At 38.8% G+C, this 18,588-nt stretch overlaps 1 protein-coding gene across 5 annotated transcripts in view; it reads right to left on the bottom strand.

Annotated features, from left to right (window-relative positions):
* Positions 1-403: 403 nt before the first annotated feature.
* BACH1 (BTB domain and CNC homolog 1) overlaps positions 404-18,588 on the bottom strand; it is a 29,706-nt gene continuing 11,521 nt past the window's right edge. For all 5 annotated transcript variants that reach the window (XM_048293733.1, XM_048293729.1, XM_048293731.1 and 2 more), the window contains exons 2-5: positions 16,073-16,370; positions 11,857-13,248; positions 9,885-10,091; positions 404-3,721 (exon numbers count right to left, since the gene is read on the bottom strand). In XM_048293733.1, coding sequence (XP_048149690.1) covers positions 3,260-3,721; positions 9,885-10,091; positions 11,857-13,248; positions 16,073-16,312 — 2,301 coding nt within the window. In that variant the 5' untranslated portion in view covers positions 16,313-16,370 and the 3' untranslated portion in view covers positions 404-3,259. The remainder of the gene's footprint in view (positions 3,722-9,884; positions 10,092-11,856; positions 13,249-16,072; positions 16,371-18,588) is intronic.

Consider the following 18,588-nt stretch of genomic DNA (forward strand, 5'->3'; position numbering starts at 1 on the left):
ATCTTCCACATGGCAAATTTAATCTTCAGTAGGTTGAGAAGAATATTAATATATTTAAGAATATGCAATTAAAAAAGAAAATAAATAGAACAAAATACACACTACTGAGGAAATATCATGAGTAGTTTAGCAGATAACCAACTTTGGTACAATTACCTCTCTGGCTTATTAGGAGATTGCAGCTTTGTCTGAAGAATGCTAAGCTAGTGGTTGGGGCCTATTAAGCTTATAAACTATATAGAGACTACTTTGCTGCTGCTTTCAGAACTGTTTGAGCAGTACTACGTAAATGAATAATGCACCAGTAGAAGACTTACACAAAATAGAAAAGCCTTTGTAGAAAGGATAGTGGTTTTTATTGTAGTCTTAGAAAATACTGAATTATGAAAAATACAAAATCAACTGTTGTAATTATCTGTTTATTTTACAATCTGTATGCCATCATACCCTTATGGCTTTAGGATAGTCTGTCCAAAGTATTTTAAAACATGCTTTAACAAAGTATTTTACAATTTCAAAATCGAGTATTTCTTTACTGGAAGAAAAAAAATAAAACCAAACTCCAAAAACATTTTCCTGAGAATTCTGTATCATAAAATTGTCATTCATTCTTAACATTTGCAAGTTGATGATATAGGCTACAGAAGTCAACATGCAACTTGTAGGTCTATGGTATTAAATAAATATTTTAAAAATTATTTAGATGCAGCTGGTCAGGCAAAAACCTACCCTCAAACTTCATCAAGTTCATATCAGGTTCAAAAACATGATTACATTTATCATAGGTCAATAACTGCCATGATTCCCACCCTGGAATTCCTCCACCATCAGCTACGTGGAATTCAGGTTGTGGCTGATGCCCAGACTGCAGCAGTGGAGCACAACTTTTTAGGGATATTCCAACCTCACACTTGGTCATCACTGACCTTGTTTTCCAACATCTGCAGCCAAGTGTGTCAGGGCTTTGGGCCACTGGATAAGCTCCCAGACAGCCATTCCCTACAAAGATGCTCCACCTCATTATAACGAGGATTTAACCCAAGGAATTCCATTTCCAAGTATGTGCACTATTAGGACAATGCTTTAATGCCACTGTCCACGTCATTTCAGAATATCACCAGCTTTTAAAGTGATGGTAGTTAGGAACAGTAGAGGTTTGGGGCTTTCAATTTTGTTTTTGATTGTTTCTTGATGGTTTGCTTTTTAAATAAAATGGAGACATAAGAGCAAAATGCTGCTCAGGGTGGCAGCCTGGGAGGGAGACAGGATTAAATTAACCAGGAATCTACAGAAACTGGAGAAAAAGCCCGGAGAGCTTCATAAAGTAATACCTATACAGGATCAACATATCTCAATGATAGTAATTTAAAAGAAGTTCAATTCAATTATCATGATGTCTGCCATGTAGTATTTATTTCTGTATTTCAGTTACTGCAAGCATTGTGATTTATACAAGCTATGCTCCATCAGCATACTTTTTCCCTTAAAAAAGTAATGATATATGATGAAAATCCAAGGATTCACTAGAGATTTGAATCAACTTTCAATCCCATAGAGGTGAGGTAGTGTAGTCATTTGTATTACATGCTGGTTATGAGAAGTCCTGTTGAAATCTGTCAATTTTTAAATTTTTGTTTTGAATATGTGGCTTACTGTATTTATTAATGCTATGTTACCTATGGATGGTGGGGAGAGGAAAAAAAAAAAAAGAGCCTTGCCAAGAACAAGTTTTGTCTCACTGCAAGATAAAACTGCAAAGCAATATTTACAAGGGCCTTTGCTTAGTTGCTGCCTACTGTACATGCACACAAAGACACAAAAAGCTAATATACATTCTGAGGTAGGAAATGAAGAATTCCACTGGCTTGTACAAGATTCTTCATGTTTTGTAAACCAGCAAAACCCGAAGTTTTCTGTGGTGAGGTTCGATACTTAGTTCTGGTGTGAGAATAACATCTAAATAACAAAGCATCATTGGTATACAATATGCATCCACTGCTATGTAAAAATCTAGAAAATGGGGATTACTTTCAGTAGCTGAATTTCTCCTTTGCAAAGTAATAAAGGAAATATCTCCAGCTCATTTCTTCAACAAACTTTTTATGTATCTATGCTAATAGCACAAGCCATTGAAAATGTACTACAGGTTTAGCCATAAAGTATCCCGAAGACTAAGATTCTGAAATAGAACTTTACTGGTCCCAGTCATCAGAGAACAAATATACTCGTAACTTACTTTAGGCAATTAGGCACTGAAAGAAAAAAATGTGGTGCCTGAATACCTTAAAAAAAAAAAAAAAATCTGTCCTTAGACTTTCACAATACTTTGATTCCAACTTGCCACGAACAAGCAGCAAGCTTGAAGGTGCTAGGACAGTAAGTCACAATACAGCAGTGAGTTTTAATAAGCCCATGGGATTCAGATACCAGAGGATCCAATGCACACTCATCCAAGAACTGCACCAGTTTCAGATGTCTGCCTTCCACAGTATGTTGTTATTCCTCCTACTAAATTTAGAGAAGAGAGCAGTATGTGGCAGCACCTCTGCTGCTCCAGTTCTTTTAATTCTGTACTAGAGAGACAAGACAAAAGCCCTTATTTAATAAAAGCATACTACTAATCAATTCTGCTACTACTAGTAGTAGCCTACTACTTTAATTCAGTAAAAGTCTTCTCTGGGACAGGGAGGGGAACAGCAGGAAGCAAGGAGCTATTCCAGAGTGCACTTGCCAGAATCTCCTCATCCTGTCATGTTATTTAGCCCATCTACAAAATGAACATTTACAGAGCTATATTTGCTTCTTAAGGTTTGTCTACCAGGAAAAAAGAAGTCTTAGAAGAATTCCAGGTATAGAAGTCATTATGTATAAACAACTGTCAGGAGGCTTTCCTTAAAATGCAGAGTGGCATTAAGTACTGCGGCATAAATCAGAGTACAGGCTGCTCTATACATGAACAAAACTTCCTCACAAATAAGCACCTGTGCATGGAGTTTATACTTTCCAACAGCTTTCCTGAACCCTCCTTGGCATCACCACACAGAAAAAGCTCCAAGGATGATACATACAAATTATGTTCTGGAACTACACAGAGCAAACCCAAAGGTTGCCAAGTAATAACGGTGACCACGTAATTGTCAATGTAGTTTCAAAAGATTAAACTTCTATCTTTTCTCTCACTTAGTAAGTTACTTTCCAATAATGCTCAATCCCACTTCTAGCTGCAATGTTTGAGAGGCTGGCAATGGGAAGGAGAGATTCACTCATCTGTAGTGCATTTGTCAGTCATTTGCTGGCAGAAGTCTGTGATGCCACTGCTCTGTCCGCACTGCTCCATGAGCGACGTTTGCTCCAATGTTCTGGCAGAAACTGGATGCAATTCTTGTACTTGATCATACGTGGCCTCACACACACTTTTGACACACTGATAACAGGAACTCTGCTCAGCTGTAGGTGTTACACCTGAAAGACCATTTGCTGATTCTACAGATGCTGGTAACACAAGCTCACTATCAGATGCAGCTGTTTGTTCTCTTTTCGGGAACAAAAATGAGAGTGGGCAATCTGAAGAAGAATATTTTGCAAGTATTTGTATTTGCTCTTGACTCAAGGCTGCTTCCTTACACACCTGCTGGCAAAGTCCAGTCAGATTCTGCTTTGTCTCACCCAGAGTTGATAAAATGTGGTTTCTTTCCTTCAGCAAGTTTTCTTTCTCATTTTGCTGCAAAAACAAAACCAGTATTTTAGTCTATATTTTAACTTAAAAACTATGGTTTCAGCTCCTATCAAAGCTAAAACAGGACTTTAAATACTCTGGTCTGCTGAAACAGAAGTAATTTGGCATGAAGAAAGCACACAGCAACACAATCAAACATATCAAAAGGCCAATCCTAATCTCTCTGGAAGCATCATCAACTCAACTATTTGATATAGTTTTTCAGATATACAGCTTTTTCCAAACTCATGCTGGCAAAGGAGTAATTTGTAGTTGAACAAATGGAACATAGTTGCACTTACTGTAAATATTCCTGAAACACCAGTTCTACAGGGTAACACACAAACTATTATCAATGAGTCAACAAAACATTAAGCAGTCTTCGCAGAGATCTGTATTTTAAAGCTGAAATGCTGAAAATCGAACATCACATTTTAATTCTTGATACTATTCCGCTAAGTGAAAATAACTTCCATTGGCAAGAAGTGCCAAGTCCACTGTAGGACAAACAATGGAGTTAAGTATAGTTTCTAAATTAGATAGAAAATCTAAGAAAGGTAAATAAAGATGTGCAGAAGAACTGACAACCTAGAGACACTGTAGCAGGATTGTCCAAGCACATGGCAACAAACAGGATGGCAACTCACTAATGAACATCACATAGAGAAATATAGCCTTTATTAAATCAAGCTTTTTTTTTTTTGCTTCAAATTGTGAATTTTTCTGAGGCTTCTGATACAACTGGCTGAAGATCAAAAGACACTGATAACTGAGAAGTCTAATCATGGAAACCAGCAACTTTTTGAATAAAGAAAAATGAGGAAATGGCAAAGAAGGACAGGGAACAAGCAAGACCATCATGAAGAAGTTGAATGAAAAGGACAAAGAACCCAAACATGTTGCAACACATACATTTTAAATTCTGTAATCAATTAAAAGAGGATACAGTTTTGAAGACACAAAAAGCTTTAAATAGTTTTCAAGTTTCAATCACAGGGACCGTTGTTACAACTACTGTTATGTCAATTCACTCCTGTAAAGTTTTATTATTTTCACTCCTCCTCACATCCCCTTCTGCAGAGAAACCTCATACGTACTTGCACCTCTACAACTTCTTTTTGGAAGAACTGATTATGTTTAGGCAGGATTTGGCAAGAAGAGCAGTTGTTGCCAGTTCTTTTTGTCTAAAATTAGTAGAAAGAGGACTTTGCGAATAGATTTCTACTTGTCAGCATACCGGGAGCAGCTGTTAATCATAAAATATATCACACTGGAAAGGACTCATCAGGGTCACTGAGTCCAACTCCTGGGCCTGCACAGGACACCTCAAGAGTCACACCCTGTGCCTGAGAACATTGTCCAAATGCTTCTTGAGCTCTGTCAGGGCTGTGACCACTGCTCTGGGGAGCCTGTTCTAGTGTCCAACCACTCTCTGGGGGAAGAGGCTTTTCCTAATATCAAACCTAAACCTCCCATGACTTGACTTCATGCTGTTTCCTCAAGTCCTGTCACTGATCACAGAGAGAAGAAATAGGCACCTGCTCCTCCTGAGGATGTTGAAGACCTCAGTGAAGTCTCCCCTCAGTTTCCTTTACTCCAGGCTGAACAGACCAAATGCTCACAGTCACCCCTCATACGGCTTTCCCTTCAGACCCTTCCCCATCCTCATGACCCTTCTTTGGATGCTCTCCAATGGCTTAATGTCATTTTTAAATTGTGGTGTCTGAAACCGCACAGAATATTCAAGATGAGGCTGCCCCAGTGCAGAGCAGAGCAGGACAATCCCCTCCCTTGCCCAGCTGGCGATGCTGTGCCTGATGCCCCCCACGACATGGATGTCCCTCCTGGCTGCCAGGGCACTGCTGACTACGTTCAACTGGCCATGGACCAGGAGCCCCAGGTCCTTTTCTACAGCTGCTCTCCAGCCTCTCATTCCCCAGTCCATACACACAGCCAGGGTTGCCCCATCCCAGTGCAGGATCTGGCACTTGCCCCTGTTAAACTTCACACGGTTGATGATTGTCCAAGACTCCAATTTGTCCAGGTCTCTCTGCAGGGCCTCTCTGCCCTCGAGGGAGTTGACAACTCCTCCCAATTTAGTGTCATTGGCAAACTTATGGAGCGTCCCATTGAGTCCTGTGCCCAGGTTTTTAATGAAGACAGTGAGGAGCGCAGGGCCAAGGATGGAGCCCTGCAGAACCCCACCAGGGGCCAGTGCCAGCCTGATGTCACCCCAGGCACTTGTCGCCATTTGTTCCTGACCCATGAGCCAGTTGCTCTCCCTCCACGTGATGTGTTTATCCAGCTGTGCTCAGAAGGATCCTGGGAGAGCCTGTCAAAAGCTTTGGTGAAGTCCAAGAGGAGTACACATACTGGCTTTCCTAGACGAGCTGGGTGGGTTACCCTGTCATACAAGGAAATCAGGTTTGACAAGCAGGACTTTCCTCTCATGAAGCCGTGCTGGCTGTTACTGATGCCTGCATTGTTATCCAGGTGTTTTTCAATACTTATCAGAATAATCTTTTCCATTCTGTTAGGCAAATCACCTAATCTAAAATCACTTTAAGTACCTTTTGTGTATGTAGAGGCACTCAGGTGTGTATTGTGGACTGATGAAATTATCTGGACTGCTGTTTAAAACAAAAATGAACATTCAGAAATAGTTACTCCAGTGTAAATTCCTCACCCCCCCTTCTGAAGTTGTTGACAGGTTAATATATTTAAATATTATTATTTTATTTTAGCAGCATTATACTAATACTACAAAGTAATGTCAGTTAGTTTTGAGGTCATAATAAACTGAGAGCTCTTTAGAATCTTCTGGTAATGTATGTACTTAGTTCACACACCTCACCCTGCTATAATATATATAACAAGATCTCAATTACATTTTTCTTGGATCACGGACACATCCTCCTCCTCAGCTACAGAATCTTCCGCAAAGTAGTGCTTCTTGAGACCAGTTGTCCTCTACTCTGCTCCCCCGCACAAGTACTCTCATTTTAAAAGTTTCGAAATGAGAATCACAGGATGGGTCGGGTTGGAAGGGACCACAGTGGGTCACCTGGCTCCACCTTCCTGCTCAGGCACGGTGATCCCATTGTACAAGAGAAAGTACAAGGAATGTGAATATACACATTCCTTGTTCTCTGAAAGAGCTGTTTCTAATAAGTCAGCATCTCTAAGTAGCCCTTGTGTATTCTCAAATCCAGAACATTAGTGACCAACAAGAACACCCAGATTCGCCTAAAAGGTCAATAAGCAAAGGCTATATGTGGGGGTAAAAATATTACTTTATCAGTACCAAAGATCAAGAGATATGATCAAAGGTAACTCTCTCAGGTAACAGATTCAGCACTGAACAGTATCTTTCTTTAACAGAAGTAGAACTTAACATACTATTTCCAATTTTACAGAATCACTTGGGAGGGGAGGTACCTCAGCAGGTCTGTAGTCTGACCTCCTGCTCAATACAAAGTCAGAAATCAGGTACGATCAGGCAACTCAGGGCTTTGCTCAGTCATGCCACAAACCCCTCAAAGACAGGGCATGCACAGCCTTTTTGGATGAACTGCTCCACTGCCTGCCTGTCCCCACTAGAAGAAAAAGTTTCCTTATACTCAGATGAAATCCCTCCTTGTAACGACAATGTCTCTTGTTCTCTTGCTGTCAAGTACTCCCCCCAGGAAGTTGAAGATCTTCCACTACCAAGGGCTATATAACCTCAAGGACTGCCCCACAGATATGGGCAGGTAGCCATTAGGTTTCCCCATCCCTTTTCCAGGTAGAAGCCCTGTTTCTTCTGCCTGTCACCACAGAAGTACTTCAGGCCTGACCATCCCAATGGCCTTCATCCAACCTTCCTCCTGTCTATCAATGTGCTCCTGGAACTGGGAGAGGTAAAAACTCAGCAAAAGATTCAGTGTTACATGTGCCAAAATTGGGTAACAACCACTGCCCTCCAACAACTGGCTGTGCTCCTGTTAACACTGTCCAGGACACATCTGATGGCCTTTTTTTCAGCCTGGACATGTTGCTGACCCATGCTCAGCCTGCTGTCTGCCCAGACCCCAAGGTCCTCGTCTGCAAAGCTATTTGCCAGCTGCCAGTTTCCAGCCTCTAGTCAGGCAGGGGTGAGTCTGTTCCAAATATAGGACTTTTCCAAGAAACACACCACAAGTATCTTCTGAGAGAGAAAAAAATTGAAGCAACACCAAATAGAAACTAATACAAGACAACATGCTGCACATACTGGAAACTGGATGAGGAATTCCACCAAAAAGTATCACCTGACAGGTAGTACAGAGTATTATCTACTTGTCAAGAGTTGTCCAACTATAGCTACACCATTCTATTCCCTCTCAAAACCGCGTTACAGATGATACCATGAGAAGATCAACGACTTACAGGTCTGAGACACAACTGACCCAGAGTAACAGGAACAAGGCAGGAACCATCATGCATGAAGCAACCTGGATGTACCACACACAGCCCTTCACAGACATCTTTCTTCTTCCACCCACCTGGAAATCATGCCTAGACAGATCTTAATGTTTCTATATTTGTGTACAACTCACACAAATTTGATGATCCCTGGCTGTCAGACATGCTCAAGAGCTCCAAACAGGGTCTTTTCAGGAATTTCTGAAGAAACTTATCAGCACAGTTGAAAAAAAATATGCGACTGGAACATGTGTGTGCCTAGGAGATGATTCATATAACACAGACCTCACCTCACAAGTCTCAAGACTCAACACTCATTATCTAGATCTTGCTGAGTGTTACCTGTCAAACAGCAGACCTTCAGTCTGTTCCAGTACAGGTCCACAGAAGAAAGAATATTATAATTATTAGTCTCTTAAACAACCACATGTCTAATCTTGCAGATCAGCCTTTAATTCCCTGCCCAAGTATTGCAAAATATTGACAGTTACATAAGAGAAATGACAACATGATGACAAAACCAGGCAAAAAGTTCTGAAATGGCAGAAATGCAACTTCTCTCTTCAGTAAGGATATTATTAATACAATCACCTGATTACCCTCCCTCAAAGGGCACCTTCTTCATTGAGCACAACCTGCTCTGTCAGCTCATCAGAGCTGTATAGCACTGCAAGCCCTCCTTCAAAGCCTACCTCCTCATTGCAGAAGCAGGAGTAGATGCAGTGAAAGATGATGATCACAGGAAAATAAGTTTCCAGTTCATGGCACTTGGCTCTAATTTTATTTTCCTTTTGCACTTTGAAGTAAAAAAAATGGAACATGACTGCTATGTTCCAGCTGATGCAGATACCAAATTCAGGTACACCAAGCCTAAAATGCTCCACAAACAAGAAAAAGAGTACAGTAGTCCTAAACGACTGAACTATTTCATGCACATGGTATGACTGACTATGAAACTGAGATGAGAGTGTCAAACAAAGACTTGTTTTTCTGAAAAGTCACTCAATTATCTCCTTGCCATTGCTATTTTTGGATAATCCTAACCTCAGATTTCCTACATTTCTCTAAGTTACATATTCATCTTTTTATTGCCTTCTTAAGGAGGAGAAAATATATTAACAGATGGCTGCAGAGCAATCTGGATGCATCAATTCCTCAGCTACAATCTTGATACAACTGCTAAAAAGGCAAGCAACTTCCCAAGTTCTTCTGTATGTTCCGCCTTTCTGCAAGGGTCTCACTTTTAACACTCAAAACTCAGGAAACAGTTTGCCAGCCCATGTTGACACATTCCAAGAACAGTACTTACACAACTAACAATTGCGTAACTGCAAACTTGATCATGAGCAATACCATGAGCTGAAGAACAAAATCTCAAAGCAGGAAAGGGGAAGAGGCAGAAAACAGTGTATGATAACAGTCTGCGAATCATTCTATACAATTCAATTCAGAGCTTATGGGTTTCAGAAACATCATTCACCAAAAATTATGCTGTGATGCATGTTTTATTTGAATGGAAACAAGTCCACTGAAGGAAAGGTGTGTGTACTTAGAGCAAGGCTCAGAAAAATCTAGAACTGCTATCAAGAAGTTATACAATACTGATAAAGTTTTCTAAGCTTGAGTGAAAAAAGTAGTAAATCACCTCAGTCTCAAACTACTGCCAGATAGCCAGTCAAGATGTTTAGAGAAAGACATTACAACAGCAATGAATATTTATACATACCAGTTTTTCAATTTCAGATTCAAGATTTTGTATGCAGTCAAGTTTTCTCTTGCGACATCGCTGTGCTGCAATTCTATTTTTACTTCGTCTTCGGATATCATGAATACAGTCCAATTGTTCAGGAGTTAATTTATGCATTTTCAGAAATGACTGGAAGTCATTTCTGGAAAGTGAGATAATCCTTTGTGCATTAAAGGGCAGTTTTACCTAGAATGTGAGATACAGTTGTAAATCCAAGGTGGAACTGATATACACAAACACCAACAAGTCAAGTTTCCATTTTAAGGATTCTTTACCATACAACCCATCCTTCTTCCTACATCTCAGAGACAAGAGAAAACTAACATAGCCATCAGATGATGGGATAAAATCCAGGGGGTTTCAACTACAGGAGGTTCAAGCACAGGTGCAATAGAGTATTTGCATATTTACACTAGACCCTCACAACCATATTCAGAGTAGGATGAAAGCTACTCGTGCATGCGGAAAATATTCAGGTGATACACTCCAAGAAAGTAAGTTATAGTTCGGTGAGGCACAAAACAGGTGTCAAGACTCATTAACACAGTCTGAAGTTCTCCCAAAGCTGCAATTAAGACTGCATCCTGCATACATTTTTACACCTATGCTTTTTTTTCCTGCAGGAAAAGTTCATCTGAAACAGGCAATTCCTTAAAATACAGAAGTTACAATATTTGTCTTGTATTTCTTTGTTTTGGAGAAAAGAGGGGACCAGGCTCTTGCTACTGTTGTATACCTGAGCTACAAAAGCATTTGAGATCACGAAGTATTGGCTAATACTGAAAAACATATTTACCTTTATAAAATAATCACCATGTTTTTTGAGTATCCAACTAAAGATACTTTATTTTAATCCTTACATTTGAGTATATTAAGTAGCAGAATATGTTACCTTGCTGTGGTTAAAGATCTGAATTTAGGTTAAAAAGAACATAGAGACATCTTTTCTCTGATTGGCAACTACTGGTGACAAACAGGCAAAAAATAATAATAAAAAAATCAAGAGTACTGTCCTCAGCAATGATAACATCTACTTCTCTGTCACAAACATGAGGAATGTATTTAACCAATCCTGGCCTTTTGTTTGGCATTCCAGCTTTTTGTATTGATGGCCGGTTCCACTTATGTTCAGTCTCAGTAAGGCCCTGCATCTTGAAAAGAAAAAAACCCTAGCGCTGTAAGAATAATCGAATTTTTGTAACATTGAATGGTCCATCATGCAGAGTTACAACTGCAATTCTATGATTTTAAGAACTGAGACAGAAATTGTTCCAGGTATATCACAAAATCTTTTAGGATTAGACTACACTTGTATGGTATCTGCCTAAACCACTACCAAAGAAAGGAAGTGTCAAATTATTGCTGAAGTTGGAGAAACAAAAATAACCTTAGTGTTGGAGAAGGTGATATTGTTAAAGTCTTAAATACACAGCTACTGAAACCAGCTTGAAAACTTAATTTTCACTTCACATTAAATCTGAAGCATCATTTCTCTCCCATCTTCACCCCACAGCTCAGAATAAAAACAAGAAAATTTGTAAGTTTCTATTAAACAAAAGTTCCAAGGAGTTTAGAGTTTTCTTAAAGCTAACTGAAGCAGATAAAAGAAAAAAAATATCTAAGAAAGAACCTTCATGCCTTGATTTAACACTCACAACCTTTTCTGATAAAGTTGGTCCAGACAAAATCTTAAAAGATCTAATATGTAAGCATCTAACACTTCAACATCTGACCAAAAATGCTTTTATACTTCAATTCAGTCTCCCTGAATTAACAGTGACCTTCCATATAAACCTCTGAATGGTTATTTAAAGTTTCAGTTCCAGACTTTTTAAAACAAGCAGCCACAGAAAATAAACCCCCAAAACAACAAAACACGCAAGACTCAATTAGATTTTTTAAGATGGCCTTAAGAGACCAGGAAGCAAAGGATACATCAGCATGTTCTTACCTCACATTCTTGCTCTCTTGCTGAACAGGATTCACTGTCTCCCTCAGTGTCAGTCTCCGAATCCTCTCCCAAACTTATCACATAGTTATAGGGACATGGTTCTTGTTGCTGACCCTGAACATAATCTCCACTGCTTATTTCAGAGGTGTTGGAGCATCCTTCAGTACTAAGGTTGCTTATAAAGGGGCAGTTGACGGAATTCAGCGTTGTAAAAGTTCGCTGAGAGCCAGGTTCAGGGCTTTCACTGATCCTGATCCCCAGCCATGGACACTCTGATTTTTTCCCTGAATACACCGGCTCCAAGTACTCTTTAGAAACTGCAGGTGGTAAATGTATTTGACAGGCATCTGTGCTGTGAATATCACTCCAGAACCCCTGTGCTAGCTGTTCTGCTATCTCTCTCTCCACACTGCTTCGATCTCCAGCTGAGGTGATGTTAGTGGCTTCCCTAATGCACAAATCCACCTTTGAAGATGGGTTACCTTGGCTTTCAGTTTTGTCATTTCCACCTCCAGTACCTGGCACAGTTTTTCCAGCCAAGACCGTGTTGTTTTGCATACTATTGAAATTCAAGTTACCATATTGCTCACAACTATGTGAAATAGACACAGAATTGAGTCCATGAGGTGCAGCAGAGTTTTGGGGAAAAGCAGCAAGATCCATTTTCTCCACAGGACACGACACACTCGGAGCTACAGAATCTCTCTTCGACTCTTCTTTTTTCTGAATGCCTTCTTCCCCTTCTTCCATTTCTACCTGAGTCTCTTCACAGTTTGAGACCAGCTGCATAGGCACACACTCCTGAGCTTTTTGTATGCCATCATTATCAGGTATTTCCTTCTCAAGAGAAGCTGCAAATGGTGGTACCTGAATGTCTTTAATACTGGAATTGGACTCTGAAGTATGAACTTTGTCATTTCCAAAAGCCTTCTGGAATTTTCTATACTTTGGGCATTGGGAAGATAAGCTGGAAATACTACCCCTTTCTAAATGTACAGGATCGCAGTTTTGATTGGCATTATCTTGGAGAGCAGGCGATGATTTAGCATTTTCTTCATCTTTACAGGGCTTTGTGTCAGGAATTTGACTATATTCCTTTTCTAGAAGTGCTTCTACTTCATCATTTATTTCTAGGTCTCCATCATCCGCATTGCCAGTTTTAGGGTTTGTTTTCTGACAATGCTGTGTGCAACATTTCTTCCGAGGACATTCCTGCTGATCCAATTTAAAGTCCAAAAATCTGAATTTGAGAAACTGAAAGCAGGACTCTTCAATGTTGCGTACTCCCAAAAATTCTGCACATTTGCAAACTTCAGACACATTGTCTTTATTTAAAACAAGTTTTGCTGTATATGCAAACTGAAGCAAAGGACTAAATCCTTTAAGTGTTACCTATTACAAAAACAAACAAGCAAACCAACCATTAGTACAGTCAACCTGGGTTTATGTAGAGAAACACACAAATTTACCTGTCCTGCCAGCAGGACAGAGTACAGGACAAAAGCAGCAGATTTGTTCTATAGCGAAAACCTGGTCAAACTCATTCTGAAACAATTCTTCTGATACAATTTTATCCTACATTTTTTGTGACAGTTTTCTTTACTGTGATCAAACTCCTAATAAAATGTTCTGGCAATGCAGTACTAAAAGCGAAAAATATTGCTGTATGCTGAAAACCAGTAACAGGATTCCATCCTCACAAAGATATCTCTCAAAGCAAGTTGTATACGAATTACTCTGGAGTATGCTGCTGGTATTTAATTGTACTTTTTGAAGAGCAATTAGCGTTAATCACTTAGTCTTATGCACCATTGATGTAAAAAATGCTTGAAAAAATGGAGTTTGACCACATAAGCTTGCTTACTACTATAGCCACCTACTCCCTTCTTCCTCCCATAGATCAGAAGAAATGCACCCAGAAACTGTACACCAAACAGAATGCTCAGTTTAAAGCCCCTTTAGAGTAAGTAATTTTAACTGAACATGTATGTCTTCAAAACAGTTGCCTCTCATGGAATCCAGAGATAAATCAAAACTGCATCATTAGAAACTGCACAAGATCTTCTACACATGAAAAAGTGTCTAGGGAATCAAGTACAAAGGCACGAACAGATCCCCATATTACCAACTACATGACACTTTCTTTAGCCTTTTCTTGGCAAATGAAGAATAAAGCAGTATGTCCACTACTAGTACTCAAACTCAAGTCCACACTCTGCTTCCTGCCTTTACTAAAACGAACAGTATTTTATGCTAAATAAAGCACTGTATCAATGCATTAACTACACTGAATCCTTCTGCCAGCAAAATAATAAACTATTCATGCAATTCAATTTAAGAATCAGCTAAGGGTTTGTTTACTTTGGTTTTTTAGTAGTTGCTTGGTGCATTCTTTTTAAAGATCACAACACAGGAAAGGAAGTTGATGAGATTTGCACAGAGACCATTCTTCAAAACTGTTGGTAAACTCTTACGACCTACCTAAAGATTTCTTAAAATAGCATTTGAAATATGCTCTGGAGAGACTAATGATTACACCACCACATTAAGTCATCCTTTATAATGTGGGGAAGTAGAATGTAAAAGACAGTTTATCCATAAGATGTTAAGAAGTCTTCAGACTTAGTGTAGTTAACAAAACATTAAAGTGGATTTACAAATAAGTAGCATTCATAAATGACACTGAAAGAAAAAAATATAATGGTATTTTAAAACTCTACCGTCCTTCTATTTAAGGGAGAAAGACTGCGAAAACTGCAAGGATCAAGAGGGGACAAACACTCTACCTCTTTCACTTTCTCTTACCCATTCCTAGCTAGCTATGCTCAAACAAAAGAGAACCCTAGACGCTTAGTCTGACTGACCTAGAAAAGCAACTCTTGTAGTAGTCATTTATTTTATTTTTATTTGGGATGAAAGTCAAAGAATAAAAACAGTGGCAGAAAAAACAACAAACCCTACACCAAAATGACAATCTCTACAATATGATATATATGAAGTACTTCAATTTAAAAAATATTTTTGGTATCCCAGATTGTGGGCTGGTGTCTTTCAATTTACACTTCAAGTATTTTGGATGATTAAAAAGGTTTAAAAACAAAAAATCACACATCAAACCACGTGATCAGTGTTTGTCTCTAATCTTAGATATGCAGCTACACAAACTGACTTGTTTCAAAATCTTCAGCATTTCCCAGAAGAGAAGCTCAAGTTGCTGTCGTAAAATGCTTTTACCAGGTAAGTGATCAGATCAAATAATTAGAAGATGAGATTCACTGTCAGCATTTTTGCTAGTTGCTTTAGCAGATTCAGTTCTTACATCAGTAATACTTAAATACATTGTGTCCTCTTAAGTCTACCTTGTAGTAAATACCACCATTATGTTCTTCCATTTTCTGTACAAACTCTGGTTCCTTCCAACTCTGGTTTATTTAATGGATTCATGCCTCATACCTCTTATAACTTAACTAAATATTAACTAGTATAATTAAACGTATTGGATGCTCCAGATATGTAATAATATATATTTTTTCCAATACATGTCAGGTTCTGGCTCGTTCCCACTGAATGCCTTTAAATGAAAGCTAAGAATATGTATTTTAGGGGTATAAAAAGGAAACAAGTGATTGCAATACATTTTCTCAGTCCTAACAGTAATAAAATACAGTAAAAAAAACCTCAAGCTGCTAATGATTAGTGTGTAAAAAGGATGGAAAACTGAGCCAAAGGAAATTGTAAATAACAGTAAGCAGCAAGGAAAATATGCACAGTTGTATTACTCAAACATACAAACCCAAATCTTAATGAAACTAATTCAAAGGTATTACCATTTTAAGCTTTATTTATTACTTGAAAAATGTTCTTGTCATATAAAAGAACTAGATGTGCAGTATCTCTTTACCACTGAAGACCTGTTTTTGACAAAAATATCCTTTAAAATAGGTGCATAATTTAAAAATATATATTTAATTGAAAAGATCTCCCCTATATATTTCCCATGACAGCACTCACTTATTTGCAGCCTGTGATAAACACTCTGATCTGTCTAGCCTTTACCTCAACCAACAGCAGCTTTACAACTTGGAAATTCCTTCCCTTCAGCCCTTAAACGCCCTACTTTAACTCATCAGTTAAACCCCAACCTACCATAAAAGAGAATTGAACAAAGCAGATTAGAAGCACTGGCAGGTAAAATGCAGAAGGGAGTGACACTCACCTCTTCCGGTAAAGTGATGATAAGATCAGCGTCCACCTGGCCCACAATTCTTGAAAGGAAGTAACTGCTGCAAGCTGCAAGCACAGCTTTGTGAGCCCGAAATCGCTGATCTTCCACTAAAATTGTAACATCACAAAGGATATCTTGCTTTCGCTGATCATCTAGGCTGAGGAGTACATTGGTACTGTGCACTGACGATTCATAGGCAAACACCACACTGTTGTTCTCACTTAGAGACATTCTGTATCACAGGTGGTAGTGTGAGGCTCAGTGGAAAGCATGCTTCTGTGCTTCAGACCTGGGGGAGCAAAGAAACAAGTTGTACACCTGAAAGTCATGTCCAACAGGAACCTATCGGTACTGAAACATGAGCATGTCAAACATGCACTGCCCTGGTCTAATTCTTCTTCAAATTGGTACTTCAAATAAAAACATGCTTGTGACCATTTAAAGTACCCAGACCTTGATATGTACATCTTAACACTGCTTTTGTAGTCTCACGGACCAAAAAATGACTTCAGCAATAAAGAACAGTTCTTTCCTCAGCAAGTGATTCAGAGTCATAAATTTACTGTAACATCTAGAAATTATCTAAACTTTCAATCTTAGTAATTGGTATAGTCTAACTCCAACACTATGAAAATGTGAAGAGAAATAAAACAGATGCATTAAACTAAAATTCACCAAAATACTATGTGAGCTACTTCTGTTTACTGATTCACCTAGTGCAGACTAAAATATATATGTTCTGTCTTCTTTCAAAAGTATTTTGTCTGCTAACTGAATCAGGCATTGGTAAAATACCCTGATTTTCTCTCTAGTAGGTTGGTGTTTTGTTTTTAAATTTGAATTCTCTTCCCACCTTAGTGCAACCTTTTTCCCCCCCCTTTTCTGTTCACGACTATTTGTTTTGTCATACTTGTTACAAGTTTGCTTTCCCAATGGATCACTATGATTCAGATCACCCAGCAATGGAATACCATCTCTTTTCTGACAAAGTTCTCAAATGACAGTATCCATTGGATAATTAACAACAGTAAAAGTTATACAATATTTAAAACCTTGAAATATGTAACTCATATCAAACAGTTCTGAAGATTCCTAAATTTGCAAAAAAAAGGAAGGGCTAGGGAGAAGGCAGCTCTGGTAGAGAGTGCAAAGTTTTGAAGTATTTCCAAGTCTGATCTTTACACTGTATTTCACTTTCAATTGAGCCCTTCTTCCAATTAAAAGGAAGAAAAGAGATTACTAAGAAGTGCCCTTGCTTAATCAAGAAACCACTTAAGTCAGATTTGGAACTATCCTGCAAAGAAAATATGGTAACAAACCAAGCATTCAGATTACACTTGACTAGTTACCCCAGAATTCCTGTAACTGAGCACAGCTGTGAAGACTCACTTCAGCTGACATGGGACTACCTCATCGTTCTATTGCTCAACAGAGGTGGTTACCATCTGCCAGCTCCCAACAATAACAAAACTGTAGCCAGTGCAAATCCTCAGGTTTCAGATGTGGGGAAACTTTCACAACATGGGGAGGGCAGAGGGCATGGCCATATTTAAACACACTGTGGAAAAAGCAACCACGCTGCCAGCTGTGCTCCTGGTTACTCACTGCTCAAGCTATCTGCATAGCACACAGGCATTTTGAGTGAACTTTTGAATAGAAAGAGGGAAGAAAAAGATCCCCATTTCCAGTGGCAACAGCAGCACAGTACCAGTCTGGACCCCAGTAAAGTGCAGAGCACATCAGCATTACCTGCCCTTCCCACTCCCTTATGGAACACTGTATGCTTAACTTCACCAACAAAATGTACGAATGTATGGTGAAAGTAAAAGTTTTGAGGGGAAAAATCCCAAAAGTTCCACAAACGTGAGTTTTCCCCTCTAAGAAGTGGTAAAGAAAAGTGCTATATACCATGCACTATTAACTCTAAAGGGCCTATTTTTGGAAGGAAACAGTTCAAATGTTTTCACATACCTAATAATGAGACTATAGATTCATTAACTTAGGAAATATTTAATTTCCAATGAATTTACATGGGAATAAAAAAATTCCTCATGGAACTGCTATTCATGAAATTCTATTTTTATTATAAGAGCTTAAGAGAAGCAACCAGTGCAATATAAATTATATATTCCTAACTGGACTGCTCTATAGCCTAACTTATATTGGTCATATCTTACAGCACACAGAGTTTAATAAAGTATAACTCTGTATTTGTTACAAGGTAAAAAAAACCCAAAACACCAAAAAGGAACAGAGGGCAAAATGGAAAAACTGAAGACTGAATCCACAGTGGTGGGGAAGCACAAGGAAGTATTATAGGTGAGGACATATTCTGGGTGAACACTTAGACAAAACTCATGAGGGTTTTAAGACAAGCCTTACAGTGCTCTTTTTTCTATCTTCTTTGAAGAAAGAACCCTCAGATAGACAACACACATATCATATATGCTGCTTTTGGGTTTTTCCTGATAAAATAATCAACTCCAATGTCCAGTTCATTACACTTC

Source organism: Corvus hawaiiensis, chromosome 2 (genome assembly GCF_020740725.1).
Source record: "Corvus hawaiiensis isolate bCorHaw1 chromosome 2, bCorHaw1.pri.cur, whole genome shotgun sequence".
NCBI classification, from domain to species: domain Eukaryota; kingdom Metazoa; phylum Chordata; class Aves; order Passeriformes; family Corvidae; genus Corvus; species Corvus hawaiiensis.